Source organism: Neoarius graeffei, chromosome 28 (assembly GCF_027579695.1).
Source record: "Neoarius graeffei isolate fNeoGra1 chromosome 28, fNeoGra1.pri, whole genome shotgun sequence".
NCBI lineage: Eukaryota > Metazoa > Chordata > Actinopteri > Siluriformes > Ariidae > Neoarius > Neoarius graeffei.
Genome location: NC_083596.1, coordinates 40,968,711 through 40,989,064, shown reverse-complemented (window position 1 = coordinate 40,989,064; position 20,354 = coordinate 40,968,711). Strand labels below are relative to the sequence as shown.

At 43.7% G+C, this 20,354-nt stretch overlaps 1 protein-coding gene across 2 annotated transcripts in view; it reads left to right on the top strand.

Annotated features, from left to right (window-relative positions):
- The window catches only part of tmem132e (transmembrane protein 132E), a 692,467-nt gene that overhangs the window by 462,015 nt on the left and 210,098 nt on the right, over positions 1-20,354 (top strand). The window contains exons 1-2 of one of the 2 annotated variants that reach the window (XM_060912828.1): positions 12,686-13,285; positions 13,912-14,839. In XM_060912828.1, the coding sequence (XP_060768811.1) occupies positions 13,213-13,285; positions 13,912-14,839 (1,001 nt within the window). In that variant the 5' untranslated portion in view covers positions 12,686-13,212. Of the gene's footprint in view, positions 1-12,685; positions 13,286-13,911; positions 14,840-20,354 lie in introns of those variants that run through there. The other variant, XM_060912829.1, reaches the window with a different exon arrangement.

Below are 20,354 nucleotides of genomic sequence, written 5' to 3'. Positions count from 1 at the left end.
ATTCGCATCCTCCATTTTGCTGTCCTGTTTAAAATTTGTATCCCACAATGCTTTGCGAGAACGGCGAAAGCCCACCACGTGATGCATGATGCAGTATTGGGTCATGGTGAAGCAGGAAAAAATAGCGGAGAATTTAGGGCCACGTGGTTTTAATTCATTAATTGTTCTATATATTTTAAAAACTAATAAACTTTGAAGTCTATGATTCAAATTCAGAAGCTTTCAGTCCACTAAACAAAAATAACTGGGTGTCAGGGAAAATTATTTTTATGACCTAAACTTGAAAAATCTGAAAGGCAGTCTACCTTTAATGGTTGGATTTTTCTCATTTGTTCACTCAGTGCGTTTACATGCACATAGAGAAAATCGAATTTCTGCCGTTGCTCGACTGAAATCGAAGTTCTAAATGACATGGAAACGCCTTAGCTCGGCTGAAATCGAACCGAACTTGATTTCTCGTAATCGAGCTACACGACCTAGATGATGCGATTGTAGCCGAGGTACTTAGTGCATGTAAACCCTATTGAGCTACGTAGTCGAGCTACTCACTTCAGCACTGCCCCTTCCGGAAGTGACGAGTGACGAGACCACAAGCGGGAAACACAACAGCCTCGGTCGGCATGACAATGAATCATGGCAACGGCATGAATCTTTTCTATTTGTGGCATTGTTTGCACTGTTAAAATTTAGCTCACTTACTGTATCACCAAATACATCTGTACAGCTGTTGCATAGCTGTGAATTGTGTACATAAACAAGTCATTGTATTTGTGTGTGTGTGTATATATATGTGTGTGTATATATATATATATATATATATATATATATATATATATATATATATATATGTCCAACATCTGAAGAATGTCAATAAAAACAAAACAGTTGAACAGTTGAACTTTTTTGTGTGTTTATTAAGACATAAGTTAAATTGTAAGCAAAAAAAAATATTTTTTTGTAAGCAAAAAATGGACTTTAGAAAAATATACAATTGTGCAAAATAAGTTGTCTTACAAAACAGTGGTCTGCACAGGACAGTTTGTAGCCATGCAGTCTGTAAGAGCAAGCCTAACAGCTTGAGCACGGAACTTGTGAACACGGAACTGACAGTGTTGCCAGATTGGGCGGTTTTAAGTGCATTTTGGAGGATTTGAACATGTTTTGGGCTGGAAAACGTCAGCAGTATCTGTCAACACTGCTGATAACTTTGTTTATACTCTTGAATAGCTCTTCTTCATGACGACAACCGGAAGTGTACCAACACGATGGGGCGTGTAGCGCCACCTGTGGCTCGGGTGCACAATGTACCTCACACAATAGCTCGATTTCCTTGTGTGCATGTAGGATTGGATTTCTCTGGCACCCCTGCTGGGACCCTTAGCTCGATTACCGACAGTAGCTCGATTTGGATGTGCATGTAAACGCACTGAGTGTGAGATGAAGCAACTTCACCAAAAGATGGAGTAATCTTTACAAGGGGTGCCAATAATCATGGAGGGTGCTGTATGTCTGAAGATAAAATTATAAACTGTTTGAAAGGATACACATTAAGTCATGGTACATTTACATGATAAACAATTGATCCCATCCAAAGGATGCACGTATAACTTTCATTTAGTGTCTACATTACTGACTGAAATATACTGAGCAGCATTATCATGCCACCTCAACTGACAGCCAAGCTGACAGATCTTCGTCCCATGCCATCTTCAGAATAGGAATGATAACAGAAGAAAAGTAAAAAAACGTAACAAGCCAAATGCTATAACAGGAAAGATGAGAGTGTATTAAGATGTTCTCATCTCTCATCTCATTATCTCTAGCTGCTTTATCCTTCTACAGGGTCGCAGGCAAGCTGGAGCCTATCCCAGCTGACTACGGGCGAAAGGCGGGGTACACCCTGGACAAGTCGCCAGGTCATCACAGGGCTGACACAGACAACCATTCACATTCACACCTACGGTCAATTTAGAGTCACCAGTTAACCTAACCTGCATGTCTTTGGACTGTGGGGGAAACCGGAGCACCCGGAGGAAACCCACACGGACATGGGGAGAACATGCAAACTCCACACAGAAAGGCCCTCGCCGGCCCCGGGGCTCGAACCCAGGACCTTCTTGCTGTGAGGCGACAGTGCTAACCACTACACCACCGTGCCACCCGTATTAAGATGTTGATTAACACTATTCATACTCCTATAGAGCAAAACCTCTATTAGGTCTGAGATGAAATATAGACCAGAACAACATGTTGTCAGATTGAAGTAGTTTTGAAGGACACACCCATTTTTTTGGGGGGGATAGATAGATGGATGGATGGATGGATGGATGGATGGATGGATGTCACCCTGCCTGAAAATTGCTGTTTTGTGTCCTGCACTATCAACAGTAAAACACACCCACACATTTGTTTCTCTTTGCTGCCGAGTTGGAAAAGGGAGGGAGGGCAAAAGACAGACTTTATGCCAGCAATAGGGCCTGTCCACCTACATAAACTAGAAAGGAGAGGCTGAAATACCACCATCTCCTGTCCAGTTTACTCAAGCAGATGCTACTCTGGATCCACGTATTAACAACAGTAAAGTAAACAAAGTGGAAAGACTAAGAAGGTAGCTACATAGAACTATCTCTCGAGAGAAAAAAAGAAGTCATGCACGGCAGAAGTCAACATTACCTGGAGATTTGATGAAGTAGTTCTGAATGTCAGCATGTGACGCCTCCGGTTACTGAGTGGGATCATCAATCCATTCCAATGTTCAGCTAAAAGGATACTGAGCACCAGGACTGCAAAGATTATCTAAATACTGTCACCTGTCATAAGCCTCCAAGGTACTAATGTAAGAGTAAGTCTCCTAGTATGTCATTGCAACTATAATTTTATTGGGTTTTCTTTTAATCTTTTTCCTTGTCAATCTGTCCATTAGCGCCATTCAAATTCAAAGGTTTGTTTTGGAGCAAAAAGGGGCATTAAAGACATTACGGCATGTCAGAGATCATGTCATTTCTGGGCATGTATTGGATGGAGACTTTTTTTTTTTTACTCTGGAACTTTGACGCTGTAATTTTTTACTTCAATCTCTGCTTATAAATAGCTTTTGAACTTGCAAACTAAACAGGAAAACACAAAAACACCTGCTTCTGGGGCAGGTGGTGGTGTAGTGGTTAGCACTGTCGCCTCACAGCAAGAAGGTTCTGGGTTCAAGCTCAGTGCCCGACAGGGGCCTTTCTGTGTGGAGTTTCAATGTTCTCCCCATATCTGCATGGGTTTCCTCCAGTATCAAAGTTCAAAGACCTTGTGGTTAGATTAACATGGGGCAGCCATGGGCTGAAGTGCCCTTGAGCAAGGCATCTAACCCCCAACTGCTCCCTGGGAGCTGTAGCATAGCTGCCACTGCTCTGGGTATGTGTGTGTGCTCATTGCTCACTCGTGTGTGCATGTGTGTGTGTTCACTGCTTCAGATGGGGTACGGTAAATGCAGAGGAGGAATTTCAGTGTGCTTAAGTCTGTGCTTGAATGTGTCTGTGAAGGTTCTCAGTCATCCAGGTCATCGTAAACCGTAGGTGCTAAAGAAGGCAACTGGACTTGCTTGAAATTCTTGAAGACGCTTCACCTCTTATCCGAAAGGCTTCTTCAATTCTGTCTGACTAGTGGGGAGTTCCAGGTATTTATCCTCTAATGGACCAAAAGCAACGCTAAGGAGAGTCGTTGAGGTCACATGCATCATTGATCCTCTTAGGCCCTGTCCACACGGCAACGGATTCAGGTGAATCTGATTAAATTGTTTATCGTTTCAGCCTGGCATCCACATGGCACCGGCGTTTTGGGTGCCCCAAAATGATATTTTTTGAGAACGGGTTCCAGAATGGAAAAATCTGGCAACGGCACCGTTGCGAAGTCGTCTGGATGAGTAGAACGGATTTGTTTACGATGACGTCACAACCTCATGACTAGAACAGGCAGCACTCTCGCTGTTTTGTATGAACCACTGCATTGCATTCACTTTTGTATACAGCTTTTCTTTTAAATAAACAAGGAACTGAACCATTTCTTGAATTTCTTTTTTTTATTGGATAAGACTGCTTTTCAAAATGTTCACACACAATATAAAAAGTTATATAAATTATATAAAATGCTTTTCAAAATGTTCACACACAATAAGAAAATTAAGTTATATAAAACTATGCACACTAATAAAACTAATTTGTACACACAGAAGGCACGATTTCCTCACGTAGTCGCAGCCATCTTCTTCTTGTTGTTGTGTGTTTGTTCCTGTGAGTGCTTCACGCCGGGTAGAAGAAGGGGTTTATGCGCATGCGTCCTACTTCTTCGATTGTTCTGGTGTCTCCGATGGGACCGTCTTACAGCGCACGTAGAGGTGTGGCATGTGTATTGCATCGTTTTCAGCAAGCGTTGCGTTGCTATATGTACCTGATATTTTACTGATCCGTTGCCCATGTGGACGCGATATTTTTTTTAATAAACTCTCGTTGCCGTTGTCATGTGGATGTAGCCTCAGTCATCCTGTCAGTGTTAGGGTCACAGGTGTGCAGTGTACGCAATTCAATGCAATGAGGAATGCGCAGACCTGTACATTGGGGAAACAAAACAGGCCAGGACTCTGCAGTCTATCTTTATCTCAATAACAAAGGACACTCGTTTCAGGACTGCAGTGTATGCATTCTAGCCAGAGAAGACTGGTGGTTTGAAAGAGGAGTAAAAGAAGCCATCTTCATCAACCTGGAACAACCATCACTGAACAGAGGAGGTGGGCTGAGATACCACTAGCCACCTATAATGCAGTCCTTGGCATACTTCCCAGAAAACTGAATACACATCCACATCAAGACTCAGCTGACATCAATGACTCACATGATGGCAGAGAGAGCCAGGCCAAGTTTACATTAGACCGTATCTGTCTCATTTTCTTCACGGATGCACTGTCCGTTTACATTAAAACGCCTGGAAACGCCGGGAAACGGGAATCCGCCAGGGTCCACGTATTCAATCCAGATAGTATCTGGTCCGGTGCTGTGTAAACATTGAGAATACGCGGATACGCTGTGCTGAGCTCTAGCTGGCGTCGTCATTGGACAACGTCACTGTGACATCCACCTTCCTGATTCACTGGCGTTGGTCATGTGACGTGACTGCTGAAAAACGGCGTGGACTTCCGCCTTGTATCACCTTTCATGAAAGAGTATAAAAGTATGAAAATACTGCAAATACTGATGCAAATACTGCCCATTGTGTAGTTATGATTGTCTTTAGGCTTGCCATCCTTCCACTTGCAAGTGGTAAGTGACGCGCATACCCGATATGCACTGAGATCACACACACAGCGGCTCAGTCCCGAATCACTGCTCGTGCACTTCACTCGCGCGCTGTGTGAGCTGCGCAGGGCCGGAGTGCGCACCCTCCAGAGGGCACTCGCTGTTCAGGGCGGAGTGATTTGGAGCGCAGGATGCCTGCGGAGCCGAGCGTATCCGTGTATTGGTGTTGCTGTGTGCAGGCGAATCGTGTCTTGGTGTTGCTGTGTGCATGTTAATCGTTTTAAAAATGTTAATCTGATGATCTGCTGATACGGTCTAATGTAAACCCCACCCCAGTGACCCACAGATCACCCTAACGACCCTCTAGGCTGCTAACATCATTCACACCCGGCCTCCAGTGACTCTTAACACCTACAGGATGACTAAGAGGGTCAACGACCCATGTGACGATGTGCAGTCACGTGACCCGTCCGTGTTTACTCCGCCATATTGAGGTATTTCACCCACGTGACCAAGTCATGTGATGCTGCCATTTTGGACGTCACGGCTCGAATCGGTTTGAATGCGAGGAAGGCGACAAACGAAAAACATAAAAGAAAAAGGAGCGAGATGCAGAAAACACCTTCACTATCCAGCGACGTAGGGCATTTACAGGGCGAGCAGAGGGAGAGGTATTTGCAAAAATTGAGGTTAGCAGGCTTAGAGAACGACGTTTACCTGCTTCCACCAGGATTGTTCACTGACGTACGGAAGTACACGAAGCCCTCGTCTTTACCTGACTTCGGCCCACATGATCTGTATACCTATGTCGTTAAAAACCCATCGCCATACACAGGTATTGATCTGAAAGCGTATAAGAGTTTGGATGCCTACAAATATTTTGTGTCAGGCTGGGTAACATGCCTACATCAGCGGGTCGTCCCTGGAGCCGGTGGTCGCCATCTTATTACAGCTAAGGTTTGTTCACATTTTCATTTACTTTCGGTCCTCAGGATAAACAAAATGTTATTAAATGTCATTGAAATAACTTCTTAGTCTGTTGAGACATGGCCCGTTATAAATTTGCTGTTACCAGACAATGACCAAGAACTGTATTATTAGGGTCGGTGTAGTTGTAGCAGTGTATTAGCAACTAGCTGTTAGCACTAGCTAATGTCAACAACATCATAGCTGGTATGTTACTGTAGCAATGTTTACGTTCAGTCATTTGGATGACTGTTAAAACCTTTCAGTCTCAAGTTTTTCCTTTACTGGATTTTCTAGTTTACTGAGCTAGCGCGCTCGGGCAAGCTGGGAGCTAGTGCGCGCTAGCCGGCCGCCGGCTTGCCCGAGCGCACTAGCTCAGTAAACTAGTAAATCCAGTAAAGGAAAAACTTGAGACTGAAAGGTTTTAACAGTCATCCAAATGACTGAACGTAAACATTGCTACAGTAACATACCAGCTACTGTTGTTGACATTAGCTAGCTTGACGTTCAAAATGGCGGACACCGGGGCGTCACGTGACCCTGTGACGTCAGGTGAAATACCTCAATTGGACGGCTTCAGGATTGTTTACCTTGCGCGAGCGTAATGGATCCAGGGAGTAATCCCCAAGAAAATTCGGAAAATACCCCATCTACATCGCGCGATAACTTGTCTAAGTTTGTTCAGCATCTTGAAGGTGACGTGAGGCAGCGTTACGTGGAAAAGTGTTCCAGGTTGGCGATTGCAGATCCGTACAACTTGCCACAATCCTTGTTCAGGAAAATTCAGAGCTGCAGTGCCGGCGATTTGCCCGATCTGGCCTACCACGACATTTACAATTTTCTTGTTAATCGTGGATCGTATTACACTGGCAAAGCCCTCAAAGCTTACAAGAGCCTGGAAGCTTATAAATATTTTGTTGCGGGATGGGTATCCCAACTATACCTCTGGAAGGTTCCGAAGAAGAATGTCTACTTGATAACCTCACGGGTAAGTGGCATTAAGACGTTTATCATAAAGAGACTATGCAGGACGTTTTATCGTAAGAATGTTCGAAATCTAAACTCCGTTCCAGATAATAACAGGGTTGTAAATATGTATGTTTTTGTCTGAAACAAAATATCACAAATCACCGCTATCTTTATCTGTGCAGAATTATTATTCAATATCAGATATAAATGTATAGGGGTCACAGATATGTCCAGCTTCTATATTCAAACAAATTAAAAAATATTTTCTTGCACCTCTATGTGCCTAAAATAACATACATATTCTTTTTCAGTACTTTACACAATCTGATAGGAAGAACTTTATAAACAAGTTATGCATTTGTATACATATTTTATTAAGAACATTAATATTACACGTCCATGTGAAAACCAGTTATATTTTTTTGATCACAACTTGGTGATAGGTGGTGCAGTATACTACAATTATGCAGCAAGTTCTAAAAACAGCGTCTCTCCTCGTCTGCGGGGAATCTATAAAATGACAGGCCCTCCTTTTGGCCCTGTCTATTGGTACAGCCAAATGCTGAACAAGATATAACCATTCTCGAAAGATCTACTCCCACACACTTGATAATTAGAACGGGTTCGTCTAAGGCTACGTTTACATTACGTCGAATCAGCGGATCATCAGATTAACGTTCTTAAAACGATTCGTGTTTACACTAAAACCGTTAGCCGTGCACACAGCAACACCAATACACGGATACGCTCGGCTCCGCAGGCATCCTGCGCTCCAAATCACTCCGCCCTGAACAGCGAGTGCCCTCTGGAGGGTGCGCACTCCGGCCCTGCGCAGCTCACAGAGCGCGCGAGTGAAGTGCACGAGCAGTGATTCGGGACTGAGCCGCTGTGTGTGTGATCCCAGCGCATATCACTTACTACTTGCAAGTGAAAGGATGGCAAGCCTAAAGACAATCATAACTACACAATGGGCAGTATTTGCATCAGTATTTGCAGTATTTTCATACTTTTATACTCTTTAATGAAAGGTGATACAAGGCGGAAGTCCGCGCCGTTTTTCAGCAGTCGCGTCACATGACCAACGCCAGCGAATCAGGAAGGTGGATGTCACAGTGACGTTGTCCAATGAGGACGCCAGCTAGAGCTCAGCACAGCGTATTCGCGTATCTCAATGTTTACACAGCACCGGACCAGATACGATCTAGATTGAATACGTGGACGCTGGCGGATTCCCGTTTCCTGGCGTTTCCAGGTGGTTTAATGTAAACGGACAGTGCATCCGCGAAGAAAACGAGACAGATACGGTCTAATGTAAACGTAGCCTAAGTTGTATGCGCGGCCATGCCGTCCAAGATGGCAGATAAACAAATATCACGTGACCTCGTGACGTCACGTGCACGCTCTCTATAGAGGATAAATACCTGGAACTCCCCACTAGTCAGGCAGAACTGAAGAAGCCTTTCGGGTGAGAGGTGAAACTTCTTTAAGAATTTCAAGCAAGTCCAGTTGCCTTCTTTAGCACCTATGGTTCTGTGCTTGAGTGTACGTGTGATAAATAAAGGCTTCTTGGCTTCAACTCCTGAACCGAAGCTTACCAGTTTGTAATCTGGGAAAGCCATAACTGAGAACTTCCTCCATTGTGCATCTGCCCCTTGTATGAAGGACTGGTCCAAAGTTGGTTTCCACTTTTGCTTGTCACAGGTGACAAAAATTCAGTTGCTGCAAGAAAGCCATTTCATTGGCAAGCCAAGTTAGACAAGTCGGATTTGGCCTTACCAACCCGTAATCTTCCAGGGAAGAATGTGCCACACAGCCTGTTTCTCCACTATACTGATGTTCATTAGGAAGTTCGTGCTAGCTTCTCTGTTGTTGTGCTATCCTCACTGATTAAGCCTCATTAGTTTGTGAAGGATTTCATTTCCCAACCAGCAGAGGAGCCTGCCACGATACTAACAGCCACCCAGCCAGTGCCTGTTTCTCATGCTAATGACTTCATTTGCAACTGTTGGTTGTCACGTCAGTTCAAACCACTTCTCATTCACTCGCCTTCAGATCATGGCAACTGCTCCTTCTAAGAAATACCCACGGATGAAAAGTTTTCATTACACTCTGTCCTTATTCTCTCTGCAGAAACCCAGCAAGGATTATGAATTCTTGTTGACTCATGAAGTACTTTAATTCCAGAGTTAATGTAACAGATCAAAAGAAAAAGAAAGGAAGAAAGTTTGATGCACCTCCACTGCTTACTCAGAACACACAACAGTCCGTGCTGGAAAATTATTACTCCCAGCTCAGAAGAAATGCTAATGGACCCAAAGTGTAGTTCAATATGGTTAATGTAACAATATACATTATTGAATTAAGAAGATCCATGATGTTATTTTTGAAAATGAGACTTGTTTCTTCGTGACTGCTGTTCTGTGATTTACCTTTCACATTGCATTACTTAAATGTTTGATCATTCGCTTTGCAACGTTTGATCCCTCCTACTTTCAGAATGATTTTTTTCCCCCTCTGGGTGCATTTCAGTACAATGATTCTAATGGAAGTGTTCTTCTATCCTCATTTCTCTACACAGCAATGCACTTATTAATTACCGCAATCCTCTGATCAATTTGCCGGGTAATTCCAAACGCGAAATAGGCCTGTGCATCATTTAAACAATTTCAAAAGTTAAAGTGACTTCAAGCAAGTACACCAGGTCTGCAATTACATTTTATCACTGCCAGGCTCTCTCAGTAATGCAAAGGATACTGTTATCTTCCCTGTCCCTACATTGATGTCTCTGGCTGTCAAGTTTAATTCTTTATTTTGGTTTCAAACAGAAATTTATGACGATGTTGGGGGGTGATTTTTTTTCCCCCTTCTTTATAGCAGAAAAACATTGGAAGCTATATTAGCATTCCTATCAAGCAGCATGAATAATGTACAATCCAGAATTGTTGGGAGGTGGGGAGGTGTAGGGGGAAATGAGGTCTCCTTTATGAAATGCATTGAGATTGGCAGGTTTAGGCTATTATGATGTCAAATGCATGGTGCCAAGATGGTTGCTACATGACTGGTAGCAACCTTTTGGGAAAATTATTCCAGCCAAGAATTTCAAGATTAGCATCAAGTTACAGTAAGGGTAGCAATGGGGATTCTTAGCAATACTAAATTGTAAAAATGGAATTGCTGGAGAATATCAAAGATTCAGTGATGGCACTGGGCAGCACAGTGGTGTAGTGGTTAGTACTGTCACCTCCACAGCAAGAAGGTTCTGGGTTCGAGCCCAGTGGCTGATGGGAGCCTTTCTGTATGGAGTTTGCATGTTCTCCCTGTGTCTGTGTGGGTTTCCTCCAGGTGCTCTGTTTTTTTTTGGTGGCTCTAAATTGACCGTAGGTGTGAATGTGAGTGTGAATGGTTGTTTGTCTCTATGGCTACATCCACACGACAACGGCAGCGAGATTTTTTTTTTTAAAATATCGCGTCCACGTGGGCAACGGATCAGTTAAATATCAGGTTCATATGGCAACGCAACGCTTGCTGAAAACGATGCAATACACATGCCACACCACTACGTGCGCTGTAAGACGGTCCCATCAGGGACACCAGAACAATAGAAGAAGTAGACGCATGCGCATAAACCCCTTCTTCTGTAGCATTTAGCATTAGCCACATAAAGTTTTGATTATTAATCAGTAGCGTAAAACTAAAGACGTGGAAAGAGGAATGAATGGAGGTAGATGGAAGCCGGTACGCCAACATTCTGATATCCTCCAGAATTCTTTAATGGTCCGGAATAAATTGAATGCTACACGTTGATGGATTACTTTGTTCTTTTACGCCCTTTTTGAGGAATGTATTGTCGGACTTAAACCAACATCTGAAGAGGTGAGATCGCTCCTTTTTTTTTCCTATGTTTGCTGGCGGGATTGTTTTTGTTTTTGGAAAGCACACGGGCGGTGCGCAGTTTGATACTGCTTCCGCAGTGTTTGGACTAAAGAATCTGCCCTAAGGGCTATTCTCTCACTCTCTCTCTCTCTCTCTCTCTCTCTCTCACTTTGCACCATTACACAATAAATATTCACAGTGAAAATATTTTGTAAGCGCGTTTCATGAACCAAGTTATAGGATTTGTTGACAACTCGCATCGAGTTTGTTACACTTCTACCCGGCGTGAAGCACTGACAGTCATGTGGTTGTGACGTCATTGTAAACAAATCCGTTCTACTCATCCAGACGACTTCGCAACGGCGCCGTTGCCAGATTTTTTCACTCTGGAACCCGTTCTCAAAAGATTTCGTTTTGGGGCACCCAAAACGCCGGTGCCGTGTGGACGCCGGGCCGAAACGATAAACAATTTTATCAGATTCACCTGAATCCGTTGCCGTGTGGACAGGGCCTATGTGTCAGCCCTGCGATGATCTGGCGATTTGTCCAGGATGTACACTGCTTCTCGCCCATAGTCAGCTGGGATAGACTCCAGCTTGCTCGCGAGCCTGCACAGGATAAGCGGTTACGGATAATGGATGGATGGATGGATGGATGGATGGAGTGATGGCACTGGAGATTGTTCAAGCCATATTTACTTACTGTGTCCTGTAACTTGGCGATGCAGTAATAGATCATTTATTATCCTAATAAGAAGTTGAATAAAGGAGACTTTGGGTTTCATGTTGCTGTCATGCAAATAGAATGCAAAATGATGAACAGTTATGTATTATCTCATGCAAGCTTGCATGAAGTCATTGCCCTGAAGCAGCCAGTGTAATAGGAAGTGGTTTGGGGGTGGTTGAACCCATCCACATCTGTCCACCTGCATTCTGGAAAGGCTTTGGAGAACCACTCTTTTGCAGCTAATGTGTTTATAATGGATTGGCTTTCACAGGCATTAGCTCATCCCTTTAGGAGGTATTCATTTCTCGCACTGCAGTCTACAATTTGTGCCAAAGGTGCGCAGACCTTGGAGCAAGAGTGAAACCAAATCCAGCCATTAACAATCAGAGCGCCTCCATTGAAAGCGAAGAAGATAGTAACCTTCAGCGAGAGAACGGATTGGGCAGAAACTCAACCTGAAAGAAATGTCTGTGTTCCATCTTTGTGGTTGTGTAATAGAAATCCAGGAGGGACATGAGTGCTGCCAAAAGAAAAAAAAATCATTATTTAGCGAAGGAAGTCGCTCATATGCAAATTTCTTCTCTTTCTTTGTAAGCTGCTGAGAAGCCATTCTCTGGAGTAAGTGTTGTACGAGTGCCACTCCCATCCCCCTCTTTCATTCAAATGTATTTCTGGGCAAGTCTGTGGATGGGGAAGGAGAGCAGGGCTAATTCGCCAATGATCTTTTCTCTAATCCCCCGTTTCTCTCTCTGCCTGAAGGCGTTCAAGTAATGCAGCCCTCCCCCAGTACACCCCAGGAACACACACACACACACACACGCGCGCACGCATAGAAATGCACAGTGTCTGCCTGAACACGTCCATTGGGAGAAGATAAATGGAGCAGGAGAGTTTGTAGTCAGCCTGGTGTCAATGTCCTGGGAGGCCTGTGTTTTCACACAGGCTAGGAACTAAAGTGGTGATTATAAAGCTCAGGCAAGGTGTGGTGAGACAGGGTGGTGTCTGGTCTTTGTCTCCCGGTGGGCGGAGTGACTGGAAGTGCTAGGAGGAGTCAAGCTCTGGAGCAGGAGCTACAGAGTGGAAGGGGTTAGTTCACAGGATAAGAGAGCGCAGAGAGTTTCATCATGCTGGAACACACACACGCTGGTTGAAGTTCTCACCGGGATTCACTCCACTCTCAGTGTTTGTTTTCAAAAGGATTGTGACATGGATGGATTAAGCAGGACCTTTGATCAAGTCAGATAAGTTTTGGAAACTCAGTGTGGGAATACAAGTTCTTTCAAAGATTCACGCTTCAAATTTCTGGATTGGATGCCTTTGGGATTATCACTTAATTTTCATGGATATTCCTTTTTGTGGGCCACACATGTATTTTAGTTGAGCTGCACTGCAAAGTTGGAGTAATATGGGACATTTTGTTGTTCAACTACACTCGAAAGACAGTCCATGGCTTCTCTGTTTACTATTTCTTCTGATAAGTATGTGGCATGTGCGCTATTATTATTTTTTAAACCCGGTTGCATATTTTGCGTGTAAGAGCTTGTTGATGGTTTTCTGATTGTTCCTTTGCATGTGTCCCTGTGACCATTATGATGGTTCAATTTGTGGAATTGTTGTCAGTCTGAAAGATGTTTAACTTGATCTGTGCTGTAGTTAGTTTTCGCTTCGGATTTGTCATTTTGTCAAGGTAGCTCAGTTTCTTCTGGTCTATTCTTAGTTATGATCAAAGTATGGTGCAGACATTGAGAAATGTATTTGACTATGTTTGTTCCTATGCACTGGACAGTGATGTCTCTGCACAAACTGTCCGACGATGTCTTTGCACAAACTGTCCAACATCTGCAAACAGCTGAATAATGTGAACCTCAATTAAAGATGGCTTGCTTATCCCCTTTGTTTAATACTCAGAATATGCATTTATCTCACTTTAACAAAAAAAACTTTTCATCTGTTTTTTTCTACATCCAAGTATAACCATGTTCCTAAGTTAATTGACTCTGCTTGGAAGTTTACAGAGCGGTGTCTCATTCAGTATGATGTCCTGCATATGTGGTTCCTGTTCAAAGCTACAGCTATCTTACATTTCCTTTTGTTGTCTCTGCAGTTGCAGGTAAAGTTTCCCCCACCAACTATGATGCCCTGCTCAATGCCCCTGCTGCTACTGCCACCTCCAGCCCCCCAGACCTCTATCTTCCTGCCAGCTTCAAGCTCTCCAACACCCAACTGGCCTTCTTTCTTCAAGAGAGTCGAACTCCAGCCCGAAATGCCCCTGGTGGCCATCCCTTGCATCGTTCTGAGAGTTTTGTGGTCTTTCAGACCAAGGAGTCACCCTCAGTCAACATCTCTCTGGGTCCTTTCACCCAGGACCAGACTCTTTCCAAAGATCTTTTACAGCCTTCAAGTCCCCTGGACATCCCGGGTAGGCTGACAGTCAACTGGAAGGTGCGAGCGTTTATCGTACAATCAAAGGTCTTTTCAAGCAACCCAGTGGTCCAGGTGCTGTTTTACATTGCAGGTAGAGATTGGGACGACTTCAAGGTCCAGGACAAGCTGCCTTGTGTGAGGTTACACGCCTTCCGAGATGTTCGGGAGATCAAGACTTCTTGCAGGCTCCAGGGTAACTTGGCACAGTGCTTAGCCCAGCTGGACCTTCCTTCTACCTGGTTCAACGTCAATGTGGCACCTTTGGGCCGCAGGAAGTCCTCAGTGGCAGACGTTCTTGAGATGACTGGGGAAACTCTCCAGGCGGAGCTCTACTACACCCTCCATGATCCAGATAGCAAAGGAGAGTGTGGTGAAAGTTACACCAGGCGAGGAGGAGGGTCCAGGGGGGAGAGCACATCCCAGCAGCCACTACTTCGGATTGGGAGCATCAGTTTGTACCAGCCCAGTCAGGAGCAACTGGTAGTAGACAAGCAACTGGATAAGAACCTCTTTTTGAGGCTACCTGACAAACCATTAAAGCCTGGAGAGATTCTCAACATCTACCTGTATTTGGTGCCAAACTCAACAGTGGAACAGTTCACTCTCAAGTAAGTGCCTTTAACTTTCTTTACCACTGGGATGGCTTGACAAAATACTTGAAAACATCTTGAGATAGATGACAGTGTTTAGAAGTAAAGATACAACACTCACAACCTTGGGTACTGTTGATTTCTAATGTGCAGATACCTTCTGGAAAGGTGATATGCTGGACTATGAGTACACAACACAAACCAGATTCTTTTCACAGCTACAGTGGGTTTCACGTAAATAGTTAGATGTATCTATCAAAGAGGAGCTTGTTGAATCTTGTTGAGTTGCCAGGGAGAAGGATATTGTGTGGTAACGTAGAGATAATGGGTATGGATTAGAACTTCAATGAGGTGATTCAAGGCCTGATTTCATTGTATTCTACAATGGTTTTTCATCATCATGAAAATGGGGAGCTGGTTAGGCTCCTTGTGATGGGAAATTATTAATTTAAAAAAAAAATTTAAATAAATTTTTGCTTTAGTACTAGGCAGTAGGGAAGGGTGTTAGCTGTTTTCCTAGATATGTCAACAGAGCGCTCTGTACACAGTCCCCTAAACACACTGAATCTTAATGGAAGCTTCCAGAGTTTATTTTTAGGAATTCACGGTGAATTAATTAAGCTTCGATAACTCATTAAGCCCAACATGAAAAGGCAGCACACTGATTTATGCTAGCAGGGGTAATTCATTAGTTTTATCTGACAAAGTGTACATGGATTAGCATGCATGCATGGCAGATTTGTGCACAGGAGATAGAAGGTCAGCATTTCATGCGCCTGTGACACTTTTTATATTTGTCCCTGCTAGAGCCTTGAATTCCAAATAGCTTCGTATTTCTATAGTTAACACCAATAGCTACATTTTCATTGCATATGTTCGTATTATTCTTTGATTATTGCATTACAGTCATTTAGCAGACACTCTTATCCAGAGTGATGTACAAGGTACCCAGAACAGCCTGGAGAGCAGTTGGGGGTTAGGTGCTTTGCTCAAGGGCACTTCAGCCATGCCTGCTGGTCCAGGGAATCAAACTGGCAACCTTTTGGTCCCAAAGCTGCTTCTCTAACCATGAGGCCATGACTTCCCCACTCCCAGAGTGTTTTATTTATTTAGTTCCTGTTATTCTCTGTCATGAAGACTTTCCTGTGGTGGAAAACATACTTGATGACTGGAGATACATCCATCTATTATCCGTAACTGCTTATCCTGTACAGGGTTGCGGGCAAGCTGGAGCCTATCCCAGCTGACTATGGGTGAGAGGCGGGGTAAACCCTGGACAAGTTGCCAGATCATTGCAGGGCTAACACGTACAGTGGTGCTTGAAAGTTTATGAACCCTTTACAATTTTCTATATTTCTACGTAAATATGACCTGAAACATCATTAGATTTTCACACAAGTCCTAAAAGTAGATAAAGAGAACCCAGTTAAACAAATGAGACAAAAATATTATACTTGGCCATTTATTTATTGAGGAAAATGATCCAATATTACATATCTGTGAGTGGCAAAAGTATGTGAACCTCTAGGATTAGCAGTTAATTTGAAGGTGAAATTGGAGTCAAGTGTTTTCAATCAATTGGATGACAATCAGGTGTGAGTGGGCACCTTTTTTATTTAAAGAAGAGGGATCTATCAAAGTCTGATCTTTACAACACATTTGTGGAAGTACATCATGGCACGAACAAAGGAGATTTCTGAGGACCTCAGAAAAAGTGTTGCTGAACCATCTCTAAAACGTTTGGACTCCACCAATCCACAGTCAAACAGATTGTGTACAAATGGAGGAAATTCAAGACCATTGTTATCCTCCCCAAGAGTGGTCGACCAACAAAGGTCACTCCAAGAGCAAGGTGTGTAATAGTCAGTAAGGTCATAAAGGACCCCAGGGTAACTTCTAAGCAACTGAAGGCCTCTCTCACATTGGCTAATGTTCATGAGTCCACCATCAGGAGAACACTGAACAACAGTGGTGTGCATGGCAGGGTTGCAAGGAGAAAGGCACTGCTCTCCAAAAAGAATATTGCTGCTCATCTGCAGTTTGCTAAAGATCACGTGGACAAGCCAGAAGGCTGTTGGAAAAATGTTTTGTGGACGGATGAGACCAAAATAGAACTTTTTGGTTGAAATGAGAAGCGTTATGTTTGGAGAAAGGAAAACACTGCATTCCAGCTTAAGAACCTTATCCCATCTGTGAAACATAATGGTGGTAGTATCATGGTTTGGGCCTGTTTTGCTGCATCTGGGCCAGGACGGCTTGCCATCATTGATGGAACAATGAATTCTGAATTATAACAGCAAATTCTAAAGGAAAATGTCAGGACATCTGTCCATGAATTGAATCTCAAGAGAAGGTGGGTCAGGCAGCAAGACAACGACTCTAAGCACACAAGTCGTTCTACCAAAGAATGGTTAAAGAAGAATAAAGTTAATGTTTTGAAATGGCCAAGTCAAAGTCCTGACCTTAATCCAATCAAAATGCTGTGGAAGGACCTGAAGTGAGCAGTTCATGTGAGGAAACCCACCAACATCCCAGAGTTGAAGCTGTTCTGTACGGAGGAACGGGCTAAAATTCCTCCAAGCCGGTGTGCAGGACTGATCAACAGTTACCGGAAACGTTTAGTTGCAGTTATTGCTGCACAAGGGGGTCACACCAGATACTGAAAGCAAAGGTTCACATACTTTTGCCACTACAGATATGTAATATTGGATCATTTTCCTCATTAAATAAATGACCAAGTATAATATTTTTGTCTCATTTGTTTAACTGGGTTCTCTTTATCTACTTTTAGGACTTGTGTGAAAATCTGATGATGTTTTAGGTCATATTTATGCAGAAATATAGAAAATTCTAAAGAGTTCACAAACTTTCAAGCACCACTGTAGAGACAAACAACCTTTCACACTTGTGGTCAATTTAGAGCCACCAATTAGCCTAACCTGCATGTCTTTGAGCTGCGGAGGAAACCGGAGTACCCGGAGGAAACCCACAGAGACACCATGCAAACTCCACACTGGAAGGCCTCCGTCTGCTGCTGGGCTCGAACCGAGAACCTTTTTGCTGTGAGGCTACAGTGCTAACCATTACACCACCGTGCCGCCCCCTTTAATAAACAGTAAATAAATAAATATTTCTTCCCAAAAAAAACTTGACCATTTAGACTATTTTACATTATTACATAATGTGTTTTATTTGTTTAGGAGTAGGCTTAGACTATACGGAGTATCCAGCATGCACACATGTCTCCTTGGTGCTTGTGAATACATTGTGAATGTTTTATGAAGCGCGTAAGGTGGACACTTAAAAGTACATTTTTATTGATCAATCTTAGCAAGACAAGGCGCTTAGTCATTTCATAGACTCTAACTTCATTTATCTGGATATGAATCCCTAGACCGGAGTCATGGTCCAAAGCAAAGTTCTCAGTTTGCTCATCAAAGTGCGGACGGTAAATCTCTCTGACCCCACATTTTATGTGCTCATATTGGAGTCTTTGTGTGCCTCGGGTCTGACTTGGTGACATTAATCCTCTGTAGAGCAGCCAAGGAGCAATAAAAGCTCCCATCAGGGGGAAAAAAAAGAGAAGATTAAAAAAAAAAATCTCAAATCAAGCACTCCACCCTGAAATTAAACACTGCTGCAAGCAAACAGTTGAGGGTCACCAAGTAAAAACAGACTATTCAAGATTAAAATTTAAATCTGAACGGCCACTCAGCTCAGTGCCCACACCAGTCCTAGACTATTCAAGATTAAAATTTAAATCTGAACGGCCACTCAGCTCAGTGCCCACACCAGTCCTTCACATTTGTTTCTTTACAACTTTCAGACGTAGCTTTTTTTTGAAGGTCATTTAAATTCTATTTATTTATTTTAAATCTGGCATAGGGCGGCACGGTGGTGTAGTGGTTAGCGCTGTCGCCTCACAGCAAGAAGGTCCGGGTTCGAGCCCCATGGCTGGCGAGGGCCTTTCTGTGCGGAGTTTGCATGGTGTCCGCGTGGGTTTCCTCCGGGTGCTCCGGTTTCCCCCACAGTCCAAAGACATGCAGGTTAGGTTAACTGGTGACTCAAATGGCCCTTTTCCACTACCCTTTTTCAGCTCACTTCAGCTTGCTTCAGCTCACTTCAGCCCGACACGGCTCGCGTTTCGACTACCAAAAAACAGCACGACTCAGCTCGCTTCAGCCCTGCTTAGCCCCTAAAACTCGCACCGTTTTGGAGTGGGGCTGAAGCGAGCCAAACCGTGCCGAGTGAGGCTGGGGGCGTGAGCAGACACTCCCCTGTGCACTGATTGGTGAGGAGGAGTGTCCTCACATGCCCACACACGCCCCGTGAGCACGCTGGGATCTGTAAACACCGTAAACCCGGAAGAAGGAGAATTACGAATTACGAGAATTATGAAGCCTTATGCGCCTCGCCTCATCTATACGCTCTTGCCAGTATCTGTTGGCGTTGTCGGTGACAACAAGCCACAGCACCAAGACCAGCAACACTAACGATTCCATGTCCTCCATGTTTATTGTTTACTATCCGGGTCGTGAGACTACCGCTTAAAAGATCACTGATGTCACTGTTTGCGCTGCTTAACGACATCACGTGACATTCACCCACTTTCGCTAACTCCACCCAATGTGTCCACCCACTTCCAGCCAGCACGGTTCAGCGCGGTTGTAGTCGAAATGCAACTCCAACAGCCCCGCTCAGCTCGACTCAGCACGGCACGGCTCAGCCGCGTTTGTAGTGGAAAAGCGGCATAAATTGACCGTGAGTGTGAATGGTTGTCTGTGTCTATGTGTCAGCCCTGTGATGACCTGGCGACTTGTCCAGGGTGTACCCCGCCTTTCGCCCGTAGTCAGCTGGGATAGGCTCCAGCTTGCCTGCGACCCTGTAGAAGGATAAAGCGGCTAGAGATAATGAGAATGAATGAGAATGAAATCTGGCATAATAATTTTCGAGTTATACATCATTACTAAGAGCTGGCTGTTTGTTTAAGTGAACATTCTGCCTTTACTTGCTTTGTTAGATCTAAACATCCTACATTTCTTAATTTTTTTCAGACATTTCATTGGTGTTCATGTCATGAGTCTTCACATAAGGCCAGGTACAGGTGCATTTTCTGCATTAATGCACAGGTCAAGATAATACGAGTGGAGGTGTATGTAGCTCGCTGAGACATTGAGGCTGTATGAATATGTGATATGCGTGTATGCATGGTGGGTGGTTGCAGGCTTGTACTACTCGAGTCCAGGACTCGGACTTGAGTCCGACTCGTGCCCTAATTTTAAGGACTCGTGACTTGACTTGGACTTGAGCACTGATGACTTGGACTTGGACTCGTGCATTAACTACATATTGGACTCGTAAATTGGAGACGAGGACTCTGATTTTTTTGTAACATGCCATAATAATTTGGCATAAGATATTTATATCTGCTTTAATTTTTATACTAATTTTGTACAAGAGAATGCACATTCACCTGTTCATACGTCGTGTTCAGGAACAAACTAATGCTAACGGCGCTAAAATGCCTGGAGAG